The 27,411-nt window shown below is 32.5% G+C and overlaps 2 protein-coding genes across 2 annotated transcripts; both read right to left on the bottom strand.

Annotated features, from left to right (window-relative positions):
- Positions 1-2,948: 2,948 nt before the first annotated feature.
- Positions 2,949-8,154, bottom strand: LOC131849097 (lipase 3-like). The gene is made up of 6 exons (XM_059199086.1): positions 8,056-8,154; positions 6,474-6,675; positions 5,037-5,410; positions 4,319-4,471; positions 3,460-3,845; positions 2,949-3,081 (listed from the first exon to the last, which is right to left on the bottom strand). Exons 1-6 carry the CDS (start codon positions 8,152-8,154, stop codon positions 2,949-2,951), a joined length of 1,347 nt encoding a protein of 448 aa, XP_059055069.1.
- Positions 8,155-15,529: 7,375 nt separating this feature from the next.
- Positions 15,530-22,820, bottom strand: LOC131849079 (lipase 3-like). The gene is made up of 6 exons (XM_059199070.1): positions 22,725-22,820; positions 21,056-21,257; positions 19,645-20,015; positions 18,863-18,997; positions 16,710-17,104; positions 15,530-15,680 (listed from the first exon to the last, which is right to left on the bottom strand). Exons 1-6 carry the CDS (start codon positions 22,818-22,820, stop codon positions 15,530-15,532), a joined length of 1,350 nt encoding a protein of 449 aa, XP_059055053.1.
- Between the last annotated feature and the right edge of the window lie 4,591 nt (positions 22,821-27,411).

Genomic DNA, 27,411 nt, shown 5'->3' with positions numbered 1-27,411 from the left:
TGTGGTAATGCGTGCCCAACATACCCTTGTCAGCTTTTTCGCGAACATTTCGTAGGATCTGTTCTTTGTAAAAGATTTCGTATTGTTCACTCACAATTTTACTTGTGTCTTTGTTATACGACAAAATGATCTTTTTTGTTAACACCTCAAGAGTCGCGGGCTGCGAACAGTGTTGTTACAGAATTTCCATTTGAACGAAGTTGCTTTGGTGCCGCGAAAAAGATATATGGCTGTGAGGAGCCATGAATAGAATACAATGCTGTCCTGTGAGACAGGGCGGCAACGGAAAATATGCTATGTTTCAAACTGAAATCCATTCGTATACATGCAAAATGATATAACCTTTTTCAAATGTAAAGAAAATTCTTTATTACTTTCTATATTTAGTAATATTTTTTTTAATGCTTCTTGATATTATAAACAATATTTTCGTGATACATTCCTGATCATAAAAGATCCTCTTCTATTTTTTTATACCTAATATATAAAATTCTCGTACCGCGGTGTTTGTTACTAAATTCGTCCGAAATGGTGTTTCCTATGTCTGTTCGATTTTTATGAAGTATTGTGTGCATATCCGGTAGATTTGAGAATCGGACGACATCTCTTTTTCATACCCCTCAATGATAAGGGTGACCCACTTATAATTTTTTTTTTAATTTAATTTTTTTTATTATGATTAGGCATTGCATTAACATTACATACAAATCTAAATTTCCACCCTTCTACTACCAACACCTATTTTTTAATAGCGATATTACTATTTAAATAAACAAAAAGCTTGTGCCGGGACAGCTAGTGAATTTATAAAAATAAAATATCAAAGAATAATTTTATCAATGTATATATATATTTGGACCTGCCACAACCCAGGCATTGAAGCATACCGCCACAAACGGTATAACCATCAAAAGCAAGGGTTCTTTGGACACGCGAATAAATCACTGGGCACACATTAATGGACCCCTGTCAAGCCAAATTAATGATTGCGGACCGCTCACGGATGACGCAACCTTCATTTTCAAATTCCATTTGTCAAATTCTGAATATTGATTTCGGTTGGTGCTGTGACGTGTTTAAGTCTATACAGACGGTACGATTGGTTATCCGACCAATTGGGACGATCTGTAGGGTTGAAGTCGTGCTTGCACTCCACATACATACAATCTTTGCGTCTAATAGTAACTACCTCCTATCTTCTAATAGTAAGTTTATTAAATCTTATTTTGTACACCATTAGTTTATCAAAGAATCTCAGGAGTTTCTTGTCTGAATTTAGATTCTGAATTTGGTCGTTTGCATATAATTGGAATAGCATAACGAGCTGATGACTTGATGGTAAGTGGTAACCGTTGCCTATATACATGAATAGGGACTAAGGTCATCACGTTACCAAGTGACATCTAAGATACTACTCGCGCATTGCCATTCAGGACGGCTAAGATGTCATACCTTTTATCTCGATTTCACTTGCATTGCCATTCAGGACAAAGCAAACTGCTTGGAGCAACGCAAACCTCGTGTACGCAACAACGTGTACCTCGGACATAATAATTCTATAGATAAAGATTTATGACATGTTTCAGCATTACTATGAATAAGAAATTTACAGAATGATCATTTTAGAAACATTTTATTTGTGAATACTATTTTAAATTAACATTACAACGCTCGTGTTTTTTTTTTAATTGATGTTAATAGAAAGTTGCACCTTGCGATATCGGTCTACACTATCAGGGAAGGGAGTGGAAGATGATAAGATGAGTATGAGTTCAGGCCAATGAGAAAATCGCGACAAGTTCATCAGGAACTAATCACGATGTTTCCAAGGTGCTCCGCTTGGAGATCAACCTGATATGGTACGTTGTTAGTAATGCGTTCATTAATCCACATTACTAACAATTCCATTCGAAATAAATTCTCCCAATTCATAGGAGAAAAAGAATCCTCCATCGGAATTACTGATCTATTTAACGTTAATAAAGATCTATTTGTGAGGTGAAAGATGACTGCCTATTTTACTATCTTGTTTACGCTTTTCTGTTTACTGTTATTGTTGCCGTTCAGGATGTCTCACTTTCGTTTATGATGGCACTTCACGAATTCCCCACGACACTCGTTATATACTCATGTACTCCTTCACGACCTATACTAAAATAAAACATAAAAGTCATGAATTTTTCGCTTATTTGGTTATTTTAACTTTATAATAATAATAATCTAGAATAATTCACACAGTGCCGCCTAGTTAAGTTATATATATGTATCTATAAGTAAACAGTATATATTATTATAGTAACTACCAATAACCTATCTCGTTGGAGGGAAGGGAATTGTTAGTGATATGGAGTAATAACACCATTGTTAGCAATGTAGCATGTCAGGTTGAACTTCACACGGTTCTCCCTAGAAACCATCCTGGTAAATTGACAATTGCCAAGATGGAGCAACTGAGCTGACTTCATGCTCATTTTATTATCTTCCACTGGTGCCCCGCCAGCATAAATAGTAAGCGCAGACAGGCACACCATTCCATTATTAACCATTAAAAAACGCCTATTTCATATATGTTCATTTCGTATATGTACTTTTGCTTCTTTTATTACGTGTATTAAAGGTATATAATATAAATAATTAATAAAAATTATATAAAATAAATTTATGAGAAAAAGGTAAGGCAATGATGATGATGATATGGCAAGAAGTCGCGCATGTTTAAATAAAAGAATACGATAAAATATTATATTTTTTATTATCTATCATAAATCTATTATAATTTAGCCATAGTTAGTATAAAATAGTAATATTTACAAGGAATAACTATTTACATTATTTACAAAATTATATATTTATAATACCAGAATTATCGTTTAGATTAATGTTAATTAAGCAATTATCATATATAAAATATTGTTGAATCTCCGAGTAATTTTTTATATCGTCCATCGTTATAATAGTACCCATAGTGTGTAAATAGATAGATATATTTTGAAAATTAGACTCAACGTTACTACACTACTTGCATCAGTTTCGCTTGAATTATTTATTTCTCCTGGTCCAGGATCTGTTCCTGGCTCGTTTCTGGAATTAATTTTGTAATTATTTTATGTGGTTATTGTTAACATATTAAGTATAAAATTTTGCATGATAACTACTTGTTCTTAACGGTTGGATGGGCTCGAATGAAATTTGGTTTTTAGTAAAAATTTGATTGCGTGGATACCTCAATCTCATCTATTACAGTCGCCAAGCACATTATGCTGTGTTTTGGTGTTAAGGTGCAAATTAGGCAAGGACATTACAGGACAAGAAGCATGACACATGTCACATGATGTGAAAATGATTTTAACGTGATATCTATAGTTTATATATAGATAGTACAGTTCATGTATATTATCACTTGCCATCAAGTGGGCAGTCAAAATATTAATACTAGTATACAGTTAAAGAAAAACTTACGCATTTTCCAAATACAGCATCGATTCAATCATGTAATCAGTTAATTGTTCTTTAACATCTCGAGCAAACACGAAATCTACATGTAAGAAAGTGTCTCTGGGTATTTTTCTGACTCTTGTATTAGGCATGTCTTTTGCCATAGCTAAGACGTCTCTTTCGTCAAGTAAATTATCGTTGATCGTGTAATGCATTGTTACATTTGCCGTTATCAGACTTAGATTGTATATAGGTGGTGTAATAGATCCATAGACTTCAATGTTTCCTTTTGTACCGTAATTCCAACGTCTGAATGATTTGTCTCTCACGTTTTGACCATAGTGAGCTATTTGTTTCAAGGCAGCTCCACCAAACATATAGTACAATATTCTTATAGGGGTAAGATCAATCTATAAAAAATAAATAAATAATTATAAATATTACGTGACTTGAATTTGACGGCCTCTGTGGTTTAGCGGTTTTGCACACCGCTGTGCTTCCGTTGGTCGCGGGTTCGATTCCTCGCAAACAATTTGAAACTTTATATCAAATCTGAGACTGATGTCCACGTCTTAGTTCAGATTAGTCCAGTTGTTTAAAACTGTGCAGTTGTCGGCATTCTATGACATACGCTTTCATAAATATGATTGGTTGTATTGGCTTAGTTGTATGTATTAACAAAAAAGTTTATTTATCAGTTGTCTAGTCCCAGGCCCAGAATAAAAATCACCCAGACCGATACAAATAATCATAGTCATGAATACAAATGTATGTACCTACCGTGCGAGGAATCAAATCCATAACCATCAGATGTAGCTCCGTGTACTAAACCACTAGACTATCGAGTCATATTATCATATAACTAGTAAGAGATAAAACTCACCAAATATCCATTAATGGCCATAAGTTCACATAAAAACTCCTCATCAATATCATCACCAGCACAGTCAGCAGGTACTGTTTCGGTTGATGAAGAGACTGTTCTATTGAACATAGACGTTGATAATTCTACAATACCAAAAGTGAGTGCTGCAGCCTGGAATTAATTTATTTAATTATTTTTTTATTCTACATAATTCAGAGTGGCATATAATTAACAAATGAAGTTATATCACTCGAGGAATAACAATTAAGATAACTCACTCAAACGAAATTGTTCGTCTTTTCTCCGATACTTTTTACATTTATTGAGTAATAAAATTATTGTTTGGAATAATAAGAAATATTATTATAAAGATAGGTTCTGAATAATATTCATAGACGATACCTTATAAATATTCCTATATTTTTCGTTTTACAGTTAAAGAGACCTTATTATATTTGTTTCATTACTAAAAAATCATGAACATAGAATAAAATAATTTGGTTTGCAAAACCAATTTATAACTATATACTTTTCAATAAAATTCAGTAGGTTTAAAATATACATACATTATTATATCTAAACTGTTGATTTTATTTTTATTTGTTATAGATAAGAGCTATATTTTATTTTAAAATTTAAAGATGCAATAATTACATCCTTGTGAAGGCGAAGCTCTACGTAAATTGTAAATTAGTAGTAAATTGTAATATTACAGCAAACAATAAAATTTACTTACATGTATGACATTAGTAAATCTTGCCGCAGCTCGCATTGGGATATTTGGGAAGTAGTCTTGATATCCGACGCCGGCCAGAAGTTGCACGGAAGTAAATTTCTGATTATATTCCGGCAACATGGAGGCCATCACAAGAAACACTGTACCTCCCTGCGAGTGGCCCACATAATGAAGCTTCTCTTCGTCAGTATACTCCAAAACATAGTCAATCATCTGAGCAACGTCATACATGCCAATTTCCTCAAAACTAAAGTCAAAAAATTTAAGCTTATCCTGAGGATGATTAGGGTCAAGTGCCACATGATGACGTGATAATCTGTTACCACGGGCATTTCCAAGCCATACGTCAAAACCGGCGTCCGCCAAATTGTAAGCTGTAGAACAGATATTTTGTATTAATAATTAATATGCGTTATCTAGTACTTAATGAATAATCAATGAGCAATTTGTTAAGTTATAAATATGCCAATTAGTCTTAATCACAATTAATTCCCTAGGAAAGACCTGATAAATTAAAAATCCATTTCCAAGATATGATAGTTACATAGAAATGACATGCCAATACGAATCTAGACCGTACGTCATAGAATGCCGACAACTGTACAGTTTCAAGCACCTGGTCTAATCTGGCGATTAAAGAGCTAAGACTTGGTATCAGATTTGATATAAAGTGGCAAAGCCGTCTTAACCTTGTGGCCACTGCTACGGTAGTCCAATTTTTATAATATTTTAAAGATTATTCTATATTGTATTTTTTTTTTTACTAATTATGATATATTTTTTTATTGGCTTACATAGGTACGTGAAATTGTAGAATAAAATGCATGACGTCTTAGTAATTACCGCACGAGTAACACATTGAAGTGATATCCGTAGTGCTCTTCGTGTATATAGTCAACGGCTACCATTTACGATTAAGTGGACTGTCTGTTTGCTATTCCATTTTTACAAAAAAAACTCGACCGATTTGGGAAGATTTTGTATATATGAATTGGTTATATTATTTCTTAATTTTTTTCATTTATTGCATTATAAAATACGTGTGAATGTATTTTTTATCCTAAATTTAAGCCATAACCCCAATTTTTTAATAGCGATATTTATTTATATGACAAAACAATGTTTGCCGGGCCAACTAGTATGTTTAATTTTTTTTAAAACACAAGTTTTATTTTCTGCAGAATCTTTTTACCCTTTTTACGAAAATTGCGCGGAGTGCAGAATACATTAAAGCAATAAAAAAATATTACCACTACCTACCACTTATTTGACACACACAGGCATATGTTAAATTGAGAAAAGATTAAAATAGTTTTAATATTATTTGCCTAGTCTTACTGTATGTGAAACAGAACCATAATTTAAATTAATTATATTCAAATTTCGAACATTGGGCGACCATATTCAATAATATTTAATTGCGGTTATAGAACTCACCTATACTATATTGTGGACCAAGGGCTATGTACGAGTTGGATGCTGCCAACAGTCCATGCATCAAGAAGGCCACTGGTCTTTTAGCAGTGGATGTAGTCTGATACTGCGCGTACGGTATCCTGTGCATCTCCAGTATGTACCCATCATGAGTAATCACGTGGTGGGTTTCCGCTACATAACCAACATGATTGATCCAATCTGGCTGAAATTGTATAAAACTTGAGGTGAGCATACATTTTAATCAACGAGCCAATTTTAATTATATTTTTTTTTGTCGGGCGGCATATAAATTAAGTTTTGTAATTTTTTAACAAGTGTTATTATTAATATTATTAATAAGTTACAATACTTAATTTATAACAAACATTAGAATTTAAAAAGTAAACATAAATACAAATTTTATTCCCAAATTAATTAATTAAATTGCAGGCGCGGCGAACATATGTGAACAAGTAGCCGACAAGTTAATAACTCGTCTGTAAATAATGTTTTGGTTTAGTATGATAAGACTACCTTTTTATTATAATTAATTTTCTAAAAATTTTTATGAATGGGAATGCCTAAATAAATATAAAATTTTAGAAATGGCGGCTCACACTGACACGTTGTGTTGCTCATCCCTGATATAAAACATGGAGTAGTAATTTTTTTATATAATACGATTGTCAAACAAGGTGACGGTTCACTTGACAGTAAATTGCAACCGTCATTCAACAGTACTACAGATTTATTTATATCATAAGCACGCAAGCTGCTTGATGGCAGCAAAGATGTTATAGAGGATAGCCAAACAAATGACTTTATAACAAGCTGCCGCGGTCAAATACTAAAATAGTATTGGTTTTCAATTTCTCTATGTGGGCTATATACTACATAGAGGACTACATATAGTTCACACAGAGGAATTCAAGATCACAGAGGAATGAATTAATGCTACTAACTGTCCACAAACAATTAGTTATTCTGTAGGGATGTATTTATATTTACATTATTTATTGCGAACTCTCTGTGTGCAAGTCCGATCCACAATTACTGATGAAAATAGCTATTGTGATATAGACTGTTTGCTATTCCATTATTGATGATAAATTTCATATAGGGGAAGGGGGACTATTATTATTAGTAAAAAATATTACTCGTGTTCTAGTAACGAAAAAAACCGACTTGTCCAAATTTAAATCCCTGCCGTCCGTACCGTAGTTAACAATTAATATATAATTCCCAGACGCAAACCGATCTGAGGAACTTAACTAGAAACCCCAAACTCACAATACTTGCTATTATATTCGAGGATTTCCCTTAATTACCCTGGAATCCTTACTTAGTGACAATGGGACCTTGGGAGTATACTCCTCACAAACAAAAAGTTTAGCTAATTATCGGCATTTACTTAACAGAAAAGAAAAGAGATTTAGAAATATAAATTGACACACAAAAATTTATGTCGGACAGATTCGAACTAACGACATATGGGGCGCAAGTCGACATAGTAAACCACGACGCTCTCGCAAAGGCCCATAATAATTTAATATAAAATATTATATAATATATATAATAAAATAAAATGACAATAAGTACTTACTATTTGATCTATAGTGAAAACGGGTTCCCTATTCCTTTCCTCGGGTAAGGCTGTGCTACACACCACTAAACCAATTAACATATAAAGTCCTGACCACATCGTAAAGTATCTTTTAACAAATGATCTCCTTAATTATAAATCCTACTATATATAATTACACGTTATCGTGTATTTAATGTATTAACAAAGGTTACCTAGCACCACTACAAATCCTTTTATGACTGATAATATAATTTATATAAACATTCAGTTTTGTTTTTTGTTTTCATTTCAATGCAAAATCCAATAAGCAGTTATTTTATTTATGATTTCAATACCACTAATTAAAATGTCGAACATAAGATAAATAAAAACATTTGCACTTGATTTCAGTACATAGGAGTGCTGAAATCAAGTGCAAATGGAGTGAAATTATACTTCAACAGAATCTGAAAGATAGAAAACTAACCGGATTTTTAGAACTAATCTAATGATGTTAAATTCGTCTTTAAAAAAGAAAGTGAGAGTAGACGACACTCTGAACCTGCGAAAGGACTTATGGAGCGGCTCAAAGTTAACTCCCAGTCTGACGTATACGACTTCTACGAGTCTGAGGGCACTGATAGCGGTTCAAACATCGACTCAGACCGTCATAATTACGATTCCCGTTGGATCAAGAGAGGGATTGGATGGTATAATCATCGGTATAGTATTTTGGCAATGTTTGAGGATGTAGTGGATACTTCTCGGGACGGAGTACTCTATAAAATACTACAAGGACCCAGCGACAACTATTGTGGCATGGCGTGTTAGTGCCGCCATTAAATAAGCACTATACGTGGGCAGCTGCACGTACTTAGGTCGCAGCGACCAGCTCAGCTATGTGTCAAAATTACTGCTAAGATAAACAGCGATGTGGAAGGCAAATATAATTTCCCAGGAAAAATCATTATGGCACTAAACAGAAATAAAATGGCCCTCAGTCCCCGGCAGACCTTAAGTGGTCAGAGGGTGCGAAGAATCCCCGGGTGCAATAATTTAAAAATTGCTACTTGGAATGTGCGAAGCATGTTTAAACTAGACAAGATGAGGAATGTGGAACAAGAGATGAAAAGACTGGACATTGACATCCTGGGTATAAGTGAAACAAGACTTAAAGGAAGTAATATAGAAGATCTAGGCGATACAGTTTTATACTACAGTGGTAAAGATGATAGAAACCACCGTCACGGTACAGCAATTATGATAAAGAAGCAATTTCATAAAATTTCTTGCCATTATATAATATATATAACATAATCCAATATATGCTCCAACAACTGATCATATACGAAGAGATTGAAATTTTTTACGAAGACATTAGCAAAACCATAAACATTCTGAATTGAACATAATCATGGGCGACTTTAACGCCAAAGTGGGCGAAGGAAAAGTCCCAGACATAATAGGTAATTACGGTTTGGGGACTCGTAATGATCGCGGCGATCGTTTAATAGAGTTCTGCCAAGTCCAACAACTAGTAGTCACAAACACACACTATAAATTACCTCCACGTCGTCTATATAAAATCACCTGCTGACTCATTGACAAACATAAGAAGAAATCAGATAGATTATATTTTGATAAGTAAACGATGAAATAGCATCAAATCAGTTAAGACTTACCCTGGAGCTGATGTCGGCTCAGACCATAACCCTCTCGTAGCGGATATGTCTATTAGATTAAAGAAATTACTACGTCGTAATAAAAGAACTGTTATTGACGTTACAAAACTTAAAAATAAAGATGTTAGAAGTGAATTTCATATATCGCTAAACAACAAAGTACGAGAATTACAACAAAAAGAAGCGGAACTGATAGCAGAACCGTGCAGAATTTGGCTAAACTTTAAGCAAGTCCTACTTCATACTTCTAAGGAGATACTTTCGTCAGATAGTCCTGTGAAGAAGAAAGAATGGATCACAGACGAAATATATAATCTGATGACACAAAGACGACTGGCAAAATGTGTGGATGTTCGGAAATATAAAGTTTTGCACAGAGAAATAGGGAGGAAATGTATTGAAGCTAAGGAAAAGTGGATGAACGATAAATGCGAGGAAATTGAACATCTACAAACAAAACATGACCATTTCAATATGTTTAAAAAGATTAAAGAAGTCTTGGGACACAAGAAATGTACAAAGGTCCTCAAGCTTGTTGACGACACGGGGAACTCACTTTTGTCCACAAAAGATAAGCTTGCTGTATGGACAGAATATATTAAAAAACTCTTCGATGATGTTGATAGACCTAGTATCTCCCTGGAAGCAGTTAACAACATAGGTCCAAATATTACGAAGGATGAGATAGTTCGTGCGTTACGTAATATAAAATCTGGTAAAGCCGTGGGACCTGACGACATCAGTTGCGATATTCTGAAGCATATTGAATATGATAATTTGGACATATTATTGCAACTTTTCAATAGCATTTATGAGACAGGTGATATACCAGATGACTGGTTGAAATCTACCTTCATCACGCTACCAAAGACAACTAACGCCAAACAATGTAGTGATTACCGAACAATTTCTCTAATGAGCCACGTCTTAAAGATTTTTCTAAAAATAATACACGCAAGAATCTATAGGAGAATAGAAGAGAATATCTCAGCTACACAGTTTGGTTTCCGGGGAGGATTTGGAACCCGTGATGCACTTTTTGGTTATCACGTCCTGATGCAACGATGTTGGGATATGAATCAACCTGTTTACGCCTGTTTTATCGACTATGAGAAAGCATTTGACTGTGTCCAACATTTTAAACTTATCCAAATTTTGGAAAAGATTGGTCTAGATGCGAATGACATTAAAATCATTCGCAATCTGTATTGGAAACAAAAGGCAAATATAAAAGTAGACCAAGAAATCTCTGCAGATATAGATATTCTTCGTGGTGTCCGACAGGGCTGCATACTCTCACCGCTGTTATTTAATATCTATGCGGAAAATATTTTTTCAGAAGCTTTGGAAGACGCGAAAGAAGGCATTGTTATCAATGGTAAACCTCTCAATAATATTAGGTATGCTGACGATACCATAATGTTGGCTGCTACTCGGGATGATCTGCAAAGCCTGATGGACCGCGTTCAAAATGTGAGCACAGCACATGGTATTAATATTAACATCAAAAAGACTAAATTTATGGTTGTAAGTCGTGCAACTCAGACTTTAAACAATGTCATATTATTGAAAGATAGTCCACTGGAGAGGGTAAAGTCTTATAAATATCTCGGATGTATTGTGGACGAACAGGGAGACCATAGTACGGAAATCAAATGCCGTATCGAACAAGCGCGAAATGCATTCATGAAATTGAGCAGTCTACTTTGCAATCGATCTCTAAAAATAGCGACTAGAGTTAGATTACTGCGCTGTTATGTCTTTTCTGTTCTCCTGTATGGCGTTGAAGCGTGGACTCTTACACAAACGATGTGTAAGAGAATACAAACTTTCGAAATGTGGGCTTACAGGAGAATGTTAAAGATATCGTGGAGGGATAGAGTGCGAAACGAGACTGTTCTCCAAAGAGTACAAAAAAAGACAGAAGTACTAAACACCATCAAACGCCGTAAACTGCTATACCTGGGTCACATAATGCGGAATGAAAAATACAGTCTTCTGCAATTAATAATACAAGGAAAAATCCAGGGTTGCCGAAGACCAGGCAGACGCCGCACTTCCTGGTTAAAAAACCTCAGGCAGTGGTTTGGGATGAGCACCAGGTCCCTTTTCAGGACCGCCGCGGACAAAGTAAAGATCGCCATAATGATCGCCAACCTCCGATAGGAGATGGCACCTAAAGAAGAAGAAGAATTTTTTGGCACACCGAAGGTTAACAATTTACGAAGGTCGCTACTTCAAACCGCACACAATACAAACATTAGTGCGAATTGATAACAATAATTATTTATTATTATTATTAAATAAAATCAAATTATTAGCAGTATTCTACAGTATATATATATATGTATATATGTATCAGCCTACATAGTGGCTGATACTACTACATATATTCTATACTAGCTGTGCCCGTGACTTCGCGCAACGCACGCAACGGAAGTCCTCAAATACGAATAATTTTCCCCGTCTTTACAACATTTTTCACTGATGCTGTGCTTCTATTTGTTGTAGCATAATGATATATAGCTTAAAGCCTTCCTCGACAAATGGACTATCCAACACAAAAGTATTTCTCAATTTGAACCAGTTGTTCCTGAGATTAGCGCGTTCAAACAAACAAACTCTTCAGTTTTAGAATATTAGTATAGATATGTTAATCTGATGTATAAGCTATATTACTGTAAAGTTTTATCAAAATCCGCTCAGTAGTTTTTGTGTGAAAGAGTAACAAATATACTCACAAACCTTCGTGTTTATAATATTAATAAGATTAAATTGTTAAATATAATATTTTTTGCTTATTAATTTGTGAAGTCAGTTAGTTATTTAGAAAATATAATAAACCATGTATGTGTTGTTCAAAACAGTTTTTATACAAAATTCTTTCATAATATTCTAGTCATATAAATCTAGCTTGCTCGAATGCAATCATAAATGCGGTTTGCCACTCATCCACAGAGATGTTCTATCTCCGTTGGATGACGTTCAGCCGAGCGTGACATTGTCCTGAATTGCTTTATTGGGAGCAAAGCACTTTACTTAACATGAGTTCTCTTAATTGACATGTCACTATTTCTATTGCCATTTTTTTTAAATTAATGATTTGAAATAATATTATTAATTTAATAATATATTTGACAACTTCGACAGCAAAGAGCATTAAAAAAAATACAAAGTTTGGAGATTAAACTGTAAAGTTTTTTTAACGTCGCATTTATATATTTTGACGGCAACGGTGGTCTAACGGTTTAGCACACTGCCTTACTTCCGATGATCGCGGATTCGATTCCTCGCATCCGTTATGGTAGTTTCTCTAATATGTACCTATATATTTACAAAAAAAAAAATATATATATATATCTCTATCTGTATTTATATCAGTTGTCTAGTATCCATAACACAAGCTCTAACTACTTGGGTCTAGATAGCTCTGTCTGAATTGTCCTGAGATTATTATTAATACATCTACACGAACATAATTAAGGGAGGACAGATTTTATTCTGCGGAAAGTGCAGACTGGAAGCACTGCTACGATTTGAGAAATTCTTTGACAGTTAGAAATAATTTATTATATTCTATTATTACAGGGTAACAGAGCTAGTTAGAAAGTCTTTTTTTATTTACTCTTTGTTGTGCAAAACACTATGAAAGAATTAAACTGCTACAGATATTCAAGCTCTAGCAAATAGCTTCTAGAGAACATTTTGTTAATTGATATATTGAAATATAAGTTGACACAAAAAACTTTTTTGATCTTGATCAGATTTCAATCCCTTTATGTTTAAAGTCGGAACAGTAAACAACTAAACCTCGACGCTCTCAGTATTAACTACTTTAGCGCTTGTTTTTAATTCAGTTAATCTTTCAACCGTAATGAACTAATTAATATATTGTATTGAATTTTAAACGTGCAATGCTTATTATGCTAATAACATGCAGTAATTGAAAACCAACAAAGTGTTTAAATTTGGATTAATATTATTAATTATAGAGAATATTTAGATTAAAAACAATATAATATTATTAATTTAGGTTTGTAATAACTGATAATAATTTTGTTTTGTTCCAGGTAAACATACAGTGGATTACAGACAGATGACATTCGTAATTATTATATTTATGAAGTCTATTTATCAATATTTTTATGTTATCTTGCAATAATAATATTAAAACAAAACTCCGATAATGAATCATTATTACTAAATAATACATTTACTTATTGCAATTTGTTACATCTGGTTAAGGTTATATGTACTATCGTATTTTTTTTTATTCAATATTGAACCTTCCTAGTAAAGGCTCACAAATTAAATATCAAAACAGTTGAACTAGGGTAATTATTTATCACCACTCTTTGAATATGAATTTTTACACTTATTATGAAATCTTTATCTATAATTATAATAATATAATAACCCTGGAGAAATTACACAGTGCCATCTAGTGCTAAATTAAGCAGAGCTCGTGTTATGAGTACTGACAACTGATATAAATATATACATAATATACATACAAAACACCCAGACCTGTACAAACAATCATATTCATGCGTACAATAAATGTTTACCCCATGGGAGGAATCGAACCCGCGACCATCGGAAGTAAAGCGGTGTCCAAGACCACCGAGACCGTTATATAGATGACTTTGAAAGTAGGTGTACTGTAAGTAATCTCAATATTAATGTTTTTTTTTATTATAATTAGCAATTGTTATGTACCAGCTTCCTGTATTATAGCACAGATAACATAATATTATTATAGGCATCGAACTAAATTAAGAACAATTAAAAACAACAAAAGATGATTCACGATCATTATTTTCATTTCCAATCACAAATTGGATGAAACTCGATCCATACAATATTATTCTTTCTCTGTCTAACCTTGTATTTCTATCTTATTTTGTCGTAAATTTTCAGCCTCTGTTCGCTCCTCATAAAACTTTACAGGAACATGTAGGCGGATGATCCCGCCTGTCAAAAAGTTATATTATTATTATATCTAGAAATACTTGGAAATTTTTTCGACAGACTTCTTCATGCATTAATCGTTTAAATGAAATTTCTTCTTCGTTATATATATATTAAATAAGCTGTCCTTAAAAATGTGGTATAGGGTTTTCATTACTATATTTCTCTTTCTACTCTATTACTTTCTTCTCTAAACTTTTCACTATATTGCTGAGCGGGTAAACCTATGGGAATAGGTGTTTGACATATGCATCAAGTTTATTTATTTTCTCATTATATTCTTTCTTCGCGAATTTTTGCGTAAGAAATAAGGCTATGTTCATTATTATATTTCATCATTTATGACACAATAGTTTTGATTGTGCATTGATAAATTAATCAGGACAAACAATTTTATAATATATGTATGATATATATATCTAGCAATTTATTTATTATTTCCCTTGATCGCGAGTACGTTTCTTTGCCAACGTACATTCATTTTTAATAATGAGTATGTTGGTGTGGTGTTGGTTTGGTGGTTTCCTATGTTTGTGTATGTTATATTATACTTACAAAAAAAAATTTTAAGTAATTCTATCAGTTGTTTAATGTTCATAGTTCAGCTAGTTTGTAATTAGATAGCGCTATATTAAGTGTTCTGGGTTATTATAAAAATAGGAATTAAACAAGGATAGTATTTATAGCTTTTAATAAACTTTTAATTAATAACCTAAATAATTATTAGCAGTCAATATAAAACTTAAAACTGTTTTGGAAACGCAATAGTAGTGTCACTTTTACACCGTATCCAAAATTCTCTTGATGGAATTTTATTCAACGATTCCTAGGATACTAGTACTTTATTATGCATTATTAAACTATAATAGGGTCCATAATGTATGAATACATAGGTATATTTTAATAACTAGACTTAGTGCAACAATATTACTAGAATCTGGTTCATCTGGATTAGGAGTTGTGATATCTCCATCACCTGATCCTGGAGTTCCATCCGGTCCTGTAGGCTCCCTGCAACAGATAGATTATATCTTATTAATATTATAAACGCGAAAGTTTGTGAGTATGGATGGATGTTTGTTACTCTTTCACAAAAAAACTACTTAACCGATTTTGAAACTTTATAGTAATGTACCTCATATATCAGAATACAACTATAGGCTATGATTTAAAAGAATGATATGCAAATTGAGCAAAATATAATCATAAATGTTGCAGACGAAGTTGCGCGGGTCAGCTAGTATATAATAAAATCGAGACTGTCTGTGTTCCCTAAATATTTCTTTAAATAAAAGGAGTTTTGATTTTTTGTAGAATTCTTTTTGTATATTTGCGCATCTGTGTGTTTGTGCACGTATTATAGAAACGGCTTAACTTCATTTGGATTTGGTTTTCATTAATTTTTTAATGCATATATAACACGGAATATCTGTGTGTGTTTTTTATTCATTATAATTATATTTCGCATTCAATCAATATAGGAATACATACTTAATTAGAATGATAATTTCAATCAGATGGTTTATAATGATATACTATAATATTATTAACTCTACTGTCTTTTAAAACCCTAGATTTTTATCGATTCTGGTCAAGATATTCTTGCACGTACTTACACGGCTTAATAATCATGCATATTATAAAATAAGTTTAAATAAAATAATAATATTACATAAAAATATATCGCTTTTTGTAATCTATATTATAAGTGAGTAACAGGGGATGTAATTTATTTTCATTTTTATTTTTATTAACTATTTGAAGCGCACAACTTCATTTTATAGTTTATTCGTTATATTTTCTATGTTTTTGCAATATTTTTCTCATTAATCATAACTTTACGTTATATAGCTAATAACCGTACTCCATAAATGGGCTGTCCAACATTAAAATAATTAAATAAATCGGTTCAGTAGTACCGGAAATTACCCCAAACTTTGAAACTCACATCCTAATTTTAGCATACACAATTAGATTACTCTACAATACTATAATGTCAACAATGCAAAGCTGAATTTGACATAATTTTGAAATACTTACATATTTTCTGCCTGCAACATCGATTCAATCATATAATTCGTTACTAATTCTTTAGCGTCAAGTGCTATTACAAAGTCTGCATGCAAAAAGTCATCTCTCGCTACTTTTCTAGGAACTGTATTAGGCATGTCTCTTGCCATAGCTAATACGTCACGCTCATCAAGCAGTCTATCATTAATGGTATAATGCATTGTTACGTTAGCTGTTATCAAACTTAAATCGTATATTGGTGGCGTGACTGTTCCATATACTTCATTGTTTTTAACTGCACCGTAATCCCATCGTCTGAATGCTTTGTCTCTTATGTTTTGACCATAATGTGCGATTTGTTTTAAGGCAGCTCCACCGAACATATCTGGTACATCTTGTTCTATACCTGTGTCTGTGACATCCCTCTGGAAGGTTTGAATAATTTATGATCAGTATTAACGGCGGTAATTTTAATAATTTACAATACAAACATTGCTTTGTGAGCTGTACTTTTATTGTAAGGTGCGATTAGGCAGTAAAATAACGAAATAAAAAGCATGACATTATATTTCACTGCAATGGCAACGTATGAGTGGTATCATGGACGCACCAGTGGGCCGTCTACTTATTTACCAAACCAGTTACATAAAATAAACCTATATCCAATGTAGCAGGTAGCCTACCAGTATCTTAATTTATAATAATCGACTTATTATTGATAATTCGATCAGTAAAAAGATATACAAACTATGCCACAACAATTTACTTTTTTTTTAAGTTTGAATGTCTGAAAAAAGTACAGCAATATCCTGTAATCATAACTAAAGAAATACTGTAATTGAATGTGTTTTTTGGCGTTCTGTTACAATAATTATAGACTTAATTTACACTGACATAATTTATAATAGTATCTTTTACGATAAATAGGCTTGAAAATACTATTTCAGAAAATTTCACACGCTATTTTATGTCTTGACTTGGGCTACATAAGGCACACGTGTTATATAGTCTTTTTTATTTACCGATAGAAAATTAGACTATACATGATCATAATTTACTTCATAATTAACAAATGATAACTCTTAAAATCCATTTTTTTAATTTGTCCAAAGATAAAAGTCATTATATGCCCTGACACACTGTAAATGACGTGTATGTTTATCGCACTCGTTCTATGAAAAAAAATATAATAATTTATTCAATTAACTTATCATAAACATATTCGATGGTTCGCATGTGCGCATAAAAATTTTAATCCCACTAATTCCAACCCGGAATAATTTATGTTATTTTTATTATACTGATAAAAAGATAAACGTTACCTAAACATTACCACCAGCAATAAGATTGCGAACTCATATATACTATTGTTTAGTTTCTGTTGATAATAAATAAACGTGCTCCGTATATAATCAAATGTATGAACAATACTGTAGCGTTTCAATAAGTATATATTTCTTTATTTAATTTGAATTCTGTCTTGTATGGATCAGAGTGCTGGGCCGTAAAGGCGACGGATGAAAGACGACTGCATGCAACTGAAATGCGAATGTTGAGGTGGATGTGTGGTGTGACAAGAATGGATAAAATAATGAATAAATACATTAGAGGAAGTATGAAAGTGGCGCTGGTGTCGGAGAAGTTGAAGAGTAATCGTCTATCGTGGTATGGACATATAATCCGTAGGCATAAAGATAATATTTTAAGGAAGGTGTTACGTATGAATGTGGATGGTTATAAGGGCAGAGGAAGGACGAAAAAAGATGGATGGACTGTGTGAAAGATGATATGGTAAGAAAGGAAGTAAATAACGAGATGACTGCGAACAGGGATGAATGGAAGAGAAAATCATTACGCCGACCCCAAATAAATGGGATAAGGAAGAAGCAAATGATGATGCCAAATAAACTAACGGCCCTCCTAACTTCTAAGTAAGTGTTAATCTTTGCCTGTATACGAGTATATGAATAGTAGTGGTATTATAGTAGTATTAGTGGACAGTTGGTTCTAATATGATACCTCTGATGTCAATTATGTCTTCCCATTTCGGATTACTATGATGTCAATTCTCTCATCCTGTAATTTCACTATCTAACCGACTGAAGACGACTTCAGACTCTAGACCAGACTGAGCAACCGACTTTTGACAGTTCTACCTCCGTTAAATATATAATAAGACTCACCAGATATTGAATAATAGCGATGAGAATATTTAAATAGTCCTGTAAATTTTCTCCTACTGCTATATCTGTCAAATCAGGACTCAAGTTCAGAGTAGAAGATGATACTTCTACCAAACCCAAACGGAGAGCTGCAGCCTGAAATAATATTAGGTATTTATTAGTTATTTATTTTTATCAGAAAACTAAATATAAAAAATATGTAACTGACCACAATTTTTATATAAAAGATATATGAGAAAAACTATTACTGGGGTACTTTATAAGACAATCAATGACTTATAGTTTTTGTCTGTTTGTGAGTAAAAAACTCGTTTCTAAAATGAAAAGGGATTTCGCTAATATATTGTAATAAGATTCACTTAAAATTTTGTTTATTTTTTTTAATCAATACGTAAAAAAACAGAAATAGGTACGGATACGGATTTGTCAACCGGAATGACCGTCGTCAATCGCTCGTTGAGTGTCAAATTTAATAACTAAAGTAACTGTAGAGTTATCTGAATTACTAATAAATAAATTACTGCAACTGGTCACTGCAGTACTGCAAAGAATTAAGTCTAGTCTGTATAATAATACACAAAAATATACATTATGTATTATTGTTTTATTCCTATACTATTTATTTTTAATTTCTTTAGACATTAGATATTCACTTAAATACTAATAACTACTTAACAATTAAATATAAGACTGTCAGTCAGCTTGATTGACAAGCGCTGCGTGAATTGTCCAAGTATATTATTAATTTTATTATAATTTTATATTTTATTAAAGAAACTCACGTGAATCTCATCAGTATAACTGGCTAGGAAACGCAGTATTCTACTTGGGAAATAATCTTGGTATCCAACACCGGCCATAAGGTGAACCGAGGTAAATTTCTCATTATATTCCGGCAACATGGAGGCCAACACAAGAAACACTGTACCTCCCTGCGAGTGGCCTATGTAATGAAGTTTCTCTTCGCCAGTAACCTCCAAGACATAATCAATCATTTGAGCAACATCAATCCCAATTTCTTCGAAACTGAAGTCGAAGAATTTGAGTTTCTCTTCATCATCATCTGGGTTGAGTGCTTCGTGATGGCGTGATAGTCTGTTACCACGGGCATTGCCCATCCACACGTCGAAACCGGCATCCGCGTAGTTGTAAGCTGTTAGATGGAGTTCACAAATTAACAATGCGAAGTTCTTATCAAGAATAATGTTGATAAGCATTTTGATGACTTCTAATTAGTTATAATCTAACTTGATTTACTGGAAAATACCTGATAAGTTAAATAATCGGTATTCAAGATATGAATAATACCTAGGTACTGTTAAAACATAACAATGTCATTCCATTCGATAGTGGGACGTTAGTATATTATGTCGCATCCCACCCTATTTTGTAAAAAAATATTACTAAACACTGAATTTTAAAATATTTCCGATGGTCGCGGGTTCGATTCCTCGCTCAATCAAACCCATTAATCAATTATTTGTATTAATGGGTACGATTGTTAGAATTGGTCTGTGTTTTCTTTTATTATGTGTGTATTTACAAAGAAATATTTAAGTATTTATATTAGATATTTATTACCCACAACACAAGCTGTGCATAGCCTAAAACTTCATTAATTTATCTGTGTGAATTATCTAGGATTTTTATTGTACTATACTATATATATATATATATATATAAATTTAATAGTTTAGTTCGAATGGTATCTAATTCTAATTAACTGTGAACGTTTCAAATATCACGATTACCGCTTTAGGTATCAAAATCGCTTATCAAATATCAGGCTGTAATTTTTACCATAGGGGGGCAATACAATATTATCAAATTGCCAAATCTATATCAAATTATCAATTTACGATGTTATGCATCATAATTGTAAAATTGGTATGGCTTTATAATAATGCAGTGGTAAATTTTTCATACTTAAAAATTCCGTTTGACTATATAAATTTACATAAAACTTAACAGTGCCTTTTAAATATTTCACTAATGCCATCTAGAATCAAAAGTGGAAACTGTTAATAACATTGTTACGCATATTTCATTCTCTATCACGATGGTTTCAAGTGGGAACCGCGTGGAGGTTAACCTGATACATTGTTAGCAATAGAATCATTAATCCACATCACTAATAATACGTTCCCCCATAAAAAAAAATTTAAAGGTCAATAAGGAAAAAAGTTACTTTACCTATGCTATATCGTGGTCCAAGGGTAATGTAGGAGTTGGAAGCCGCCATCAGGCCGTGCATCAAGAAAACCACTGGCCTTCTAGTAGAGGATGCACTCTGGTGCTGTGCGTACGGTATCCTATGCAACTCCAGTATGTACCCATCAGGTGTGTTGACATTGTGGACTTCAGCTGAATATCCGTCATATTCAATCCATTGGGGCTACAATATTAGAATAAGAAGAAATATAACAAGAATAGATGAAATAGACAATACGAATTACGTTACGCTCATTACTTAATTTTCATGATACAATTTCTGTTCGAGACTATGTCTACTAGACAATGATAAGGTAGTCTTAATCCGTCCCAAATGCTATATGTAGTTTTACGTTTTATCTATCCTTTATAACGTTATAGAGTAAAAGCAAAAAATTCAGTTTCATATCGATAATATTAATTAATATTTATATACTAATTAATTAACATAGACGGTCAACGATTTCTGGTATAACTGCTATAATTATAGAAAGACTGAAACAAGGATATTTATTTGATTAGCTGATTCATCCGTCATACTCGTTCACGAGACGAGTGCTGCTTGTAGGTGCTAGTTTGTTCTAATCAGTACAACTGATTTAATCTTATTGTGTAGTTAATATTTTAACTGTAGATGAATTAGTGTTAGTTGGTAAGTTTGTATTCACACATTTAAACTTAGAAATGTAAAGTTATAATAATTATTTAAAAAGGCAACACTCAAGTTTCTTGATCGCCCTTGTTGTGATGAACCAGCTTTCAGAATGAGTGGTAGATTAAAAAAAAATATCTATACAGATATGCTTAGAGTTAAGTTTATTTGAATAAAGGATTCTCTATGCTGTTAAATAAAATAAATTAATAATTACATAGTATAAAAACCTCGCTGTCTGTCCGTCCCTATGTATACTTAAATCTTTAAAACTACGCAACGGATTATGAAGCAATTTTTTTTAATAGATAGAGTAATTGAAGAGGAAGCTTTATATGTATAATACATGTATACCCAGGCGAAGCCAGGGCGAGTTATCTATATAACGTTATCGACGAAGAGATCATAAGCAACCTTTTTATTATAAGTAAATATAACGGCATATTTTAATATATTTATTTTAATATATTAAGGTTAATTTAATTTAATTTACGTAATGGGAGTATATTTAGAGTATAACTATAAATAATTAGGTTAGTAAGAATTAAATTATTAGCTACATTTGATTTTTTACCGAGGCATGTCAATTTCATACCCAGGATTGAACACACATGAGTGGATACTACTGGCGTCTTATGAGCTAATATCCATCATGCTGTTCATGTATATATATAAGAAAATGCTACTTTATTTAATTTAATTAGAATGGAAAGATGACGGCCAGCCTTATGGTATGCAGTAACCATCCCCTATATATATTAACAGACATCGTTATCATCTGACATACGTGATAACACTCACTCCAGAGGACCAAGATGCCTTTTATCCTGTAATATCAGTGCCTAATTACACCCTACAACCGACACAGCTTACAAAGCAAGCTGCTTGGCGGCTGAAGTAAGAAATAATGAAGTATAATAGTAATTCTAGTAAAGTCTAAAGTTCCATCTGGTGGGCCAGAGCTCGTTTGCTATATCAGACACATATAAATGAACTTACTATTTGATCAATAGTGAATACGGGTCTATCTCTTTCAGCCGGTAAGGCTATGCCACACACCACAAAAAAATATATCAGAAAAAGTCGTGACCACATTGCAATATCTTTAACAAATGATCGGATAAAAATGAGATCCTACTATTTATAATTGGGCCTTATCGAGTATTTAATTTTATTGTAGTAATATATTAGTTTATTTGTCCGCAAGTACCATAAATCCTTTTATGACGGACAATTTAAATAACCATTAGGTTTTGTTTTCTTTTTGTTTTAATTTCGATTTAATTGTCAATAAGCATTCGTCTAATTTATGATCCTAGCATCCTGCTTATTAAATCGATAATTCGGTGCACAAAAATATTTTCACTTATTCACAACTAGCTGAGCACGCGACTCCGCTCGCATGGTATTCGTAATAACAATTTGACTCAACTAGTTTGTTTATAAATCGATGGAAATATAATACATAATTGGGTACTATATAAAATGGTAAACTTTATCAAAGAAAACCACATTTATGTGTGAAACCAAACAAACCGACAAAAATACTACAAATATTTTATTTAAACCTCGGGATGAATTACTTGCAGAAAATGTTATTATGAAAAATATATTAATGTACAAACACGGCTTTATTACGATTTTATTGAATAAAAATATTTTTAATTAGTGAGAGTAGTAGGTAAATAAATTTATTAATTATTATTATTATTATTATTATTATTAAATAATGTAGATTAAGAAATGAAATGTTTATTGTTTCCTGTATTCGTTTTCAAGAGTTTTTTGTGATTTCTTCTACTTTGAATTGACTACGTGGTACGTGCTACCTAAGTGGACGGTAAAGATAACATTTTTTACATAAAGGGTCGAAAGTATACTTATGATCCTAATTGCTACAGTTATCGTGTTACCTTAAATTGATTACTAAATAACTTCAGTTTGGCAAAGTATCTACGGTTGTGTCTAATCATAAATGGCTAAATGTCCCTAATGTAAGAAATTGTGATTTTTATAGACATCTCGTATAGAACATTAAATGGTATAGCCTGATAGCCAGCTACAGCAACAGTAAGCTCCTCAAAATTATTGGGATGAATTACTATACAATAGTGACTCCTTTTAAATACTTAGGGTAATTTTTTTATATTGACTAACCAGTCAATTGGGGTGGTTAAGGCACTTTGCATATTTTAGTTTTAACAATATGACTTGTGTTATTTGTGTGCGTTTCATCTTAACTCAGTTTTTGCATTTTTTTCTATATTCTTCTATAGGTTATGGCGTGATATTATATATATCCTTTATCCAACACTAAGTAGATTTTCAAAATCGCATTGACAGGACCTTAGATCACCCTGAATATGCTAATTCCATAACTTTACATTGTTATAATATTAGTATAAATATACACTTCCAATCTGAAATACAACAAGCAGTTTTTTACTCCTCTTCTGTTATTCTATATTTTTATGTCTTGCCTGAATTTGCAATCCGAATGAGCAGTAGAATCACATAAATGACATTTCAAAATTGCTTATATTAAAATTATTTGAATAAAGAACTTCGATATCTGTTTGAAAATAATTTTATATTAAAATTTTTCAGATATATCGTTAATTAAAATTTTATCCTGACATTTTAAACACAGCAAAAAATCAATTGACAATTAGGTGCTGTCGTACTAACGTAATGCGAGATTAATAGAGGATTAGTAGTAAAGCATATGCCAAATCCATAGCCAGGTAGGATACAAATGAAATTAAACCATTTTCATCAAGAAACAAGGTTTAAAAGTGAATTGAAATTTTGATACGTTTAATCGAATTAGGTGTTATTCTGCGGAAGTCATACATTACTTTATGGATTTGTATTATTTCATTTTAAATCAGCTACTATTAACATGTGTGAGACCACAAACATTCAGTGCTGAAAGATCCTCAGACCTCTACCGGAAGTATTACGACCTTCTTTACCAGCAGCGACCGACAGTATTTTGGAGTAGTCCTTTAAAAAATATGTTATAACAGTACTCTTTTGACATATTTTAATACTAAATTAAACATGTAAATTTGCTAATCACTGATTTCCAGACCAGATTAGCAAATCACTGGCTTTCACATTTTTTTATAAAATTGGAATGGCAAACCATTTATACAGTATCCATCATTACATAGTATTAAATAAAGTCGCTGTCGCTGTCTGTCCTTATGTATGCTTAAATCTTTAAAACTAATCAACACCTGGGAGAAGCCGGTGCGAGTAGCTGACTATCAAGAGACATCCGTAATATCATTCATGCACTGCCTTTCCAGAGAACTAATATGTTATACTTGGAACTGATCGTATATGTATATGTATAGTCTGTCTAGCGGTTTAGTACACCGCTTACTTCGGAAGATCACTAATGACTAACCATATATATGTATATGTATAGTAGCGGTTTAGTACTTTTAAATTATTCTAGATCTTACATATTTTATACACTTATTACCTGAACAAATTATATTAAGTACTCGGTTATATTAATGAACTAACTGTTCCCGCGACTTCGTCCCCGTGGAATTTAACTTTATTTTTTCTAAAATAAAAGTAACTTAAGTTACTCCTTATTACATCAGTTACCATTTATTTATATATTTTAATTTTAATTCCAAAAAAACAAATTATATTAAGTACTCGTTAATTAAAATCGGTCCAACCATTTCAGAGATTAGCCAGAAACAGACCGACAGACAGACAGACAAAAATTGTAAAAAGTCGTTTTTTGGTGTATGTACCGTATTCGTATGCATGTAGTAAAAACGGTTATTTCAATATTACAAACAGACACTCCAATTTTATTTATATGTATAGATGTATAGATAATAGATTATTGTAGTTATTCGTCCTTGTAAGTAATTGCAAGTGGCAACAATTATTATCTAATTTTGTGTAATAGCAACACAGCACTGTTTCCCAATTTGGAATCCCCACAGACCTGGGCTCTTTACATTGTAATAATTGTCACATTTTTTTACTAACATTTAGTATATCACTACCACTACATGTATTAATAGAAATGCGTTGTGTTATATTGTAACTAATACTGTAAGTAGTTAGATAGTGTGCTTGTTACGCTTACATTACTTACTCAACCGTTCGTCTTGATTACGGCACCACAAAATAGTGATTGATTTTAGAAAATAATTATTTACTGCTAACCCAGTTAACCAAGTTATCCAGATCACGCTTATAAGTAAAACATAGGTACACCGTCACTTGGTTGTGACCCACTCATGCATTAACAAAATACCTCCTTTGGAAAGTATATACTCTATCCTGAGGGATAAAAATCATCGCTCCTAAGAATCTTTCAATTCTTGTCCCTCACGGGTCTAGATAGCGAACTTTGAAAAAGGGCGAGCACAATAGATCTATGCAGGTCGCAGTGTTACAGGTTATAGCATCTAACAATAGCCCAAAACCACCAAAAAAAAAACCGAGTAGGTCGTCGGTGTGGGTGCTTCAGTTTAATCTATTTTAACCGCCAATCAGCTTGCTTCGTTAGCTGTGTTTCGGGACTTTCGGGCGAGATAAGGAGTGAAATTAGAAGACAAGAGGCATGAAATCTTATTCCTCTTCGGCACATTTTTATGCAAGGATTTCGGACTACGTCTTTCCTGTACTATCCTTTTAGTAGAACTATATGATTACAACCTTGACTGCAAAGTGAAGACTCCAATCTACGTGGTCGTGAGTAGAATCCTAAGTTACAGATCTCACTCACTCAGTCAATCTCCAGTTTGTCACATTCTGAGTGGGATTTTCTACCTAACGTAGCTAGTTGATAGGGAATAAAAATATTTCTCTACTAACTTGTACTTTATCATTATTACATAGTATAAATAGTTTAAAACAAAGTCGCCGGAGCTGTCTGTCCGTCCTTATGTATGCTTAAATCTTTAAAACTACGCAACAGATTTTGAAGATATTTTTTTTTAGTAGATAGAGTGATTCAAGAGTAAGGTTTATATATATAATACATGTACACCCGTGCTAAGCCGAGGCGAGTAGCTAGTTTATATATATAATTTGAATGGTACAGAGGATAACAGCCCACCTGATGGTAAGCAGTAAACGTCGACAATATGTATGAATAGCACCACGAAAGTCAGGTTATCATGTGACACCCATATTACTACTTATGCAGGTAGGTAGGTACCATAGGACTAAGAAACTAATGAAAAAGAAAAAGCAGTATCCTATATGTGAGCTTCTCACTGGTCTTATTCAAATCAAATTCAAATTCAAATTCAAAAATAATTTATTCATGTAGGACATTTTAGCCGCTTATGAACATCAAGTTTTTACATATTTTTTTTCCCTACCGTCCAGTTGAATTACTTTTTTTTTAAATCCAGTTTATTTACAATGCATAGGTATTTATATAGGTGTCTATGTCTAACATTAAATGAAAATCCCGAACATGAAAACTATTGCCATGCACGCTCGTCATTCAAGTAATCGTTTAGTGAGTAATAGGCATTGCTCAGTAAATATGATTTAACAGATGTTTTGAATTTATTTAAGGGTAACTCCAATATATCCTTTGGTATCTTATTGTAAATTTTTATACCTATTCCCATAAAAGACCTATTGACTTTTTCTAAACGATACAGCAAGTTTGTCTTTAAATCAGCATATT

This window comes from Achroia grisella, unplaced genomic scaffold, assembly GCF_030625045.1.
Source record: "Achroia grisella isolate CSIRO2021 unplaced genomic scaffold, CSIRO_AGI_Agris_v1 utg1096, whole genome shotgun sequence".
Classification (NCBI taxonomy): Eukaryota; Metazoa; Arthropoda; class Insecta; order Lepidoptera; family Pyralidae; genus Achroia; species Achroia grisella.
Note: the sequence above shows the minus strand (reverse complement) of the source record. Positions and strands in the feature narration are given on the sequence as shown.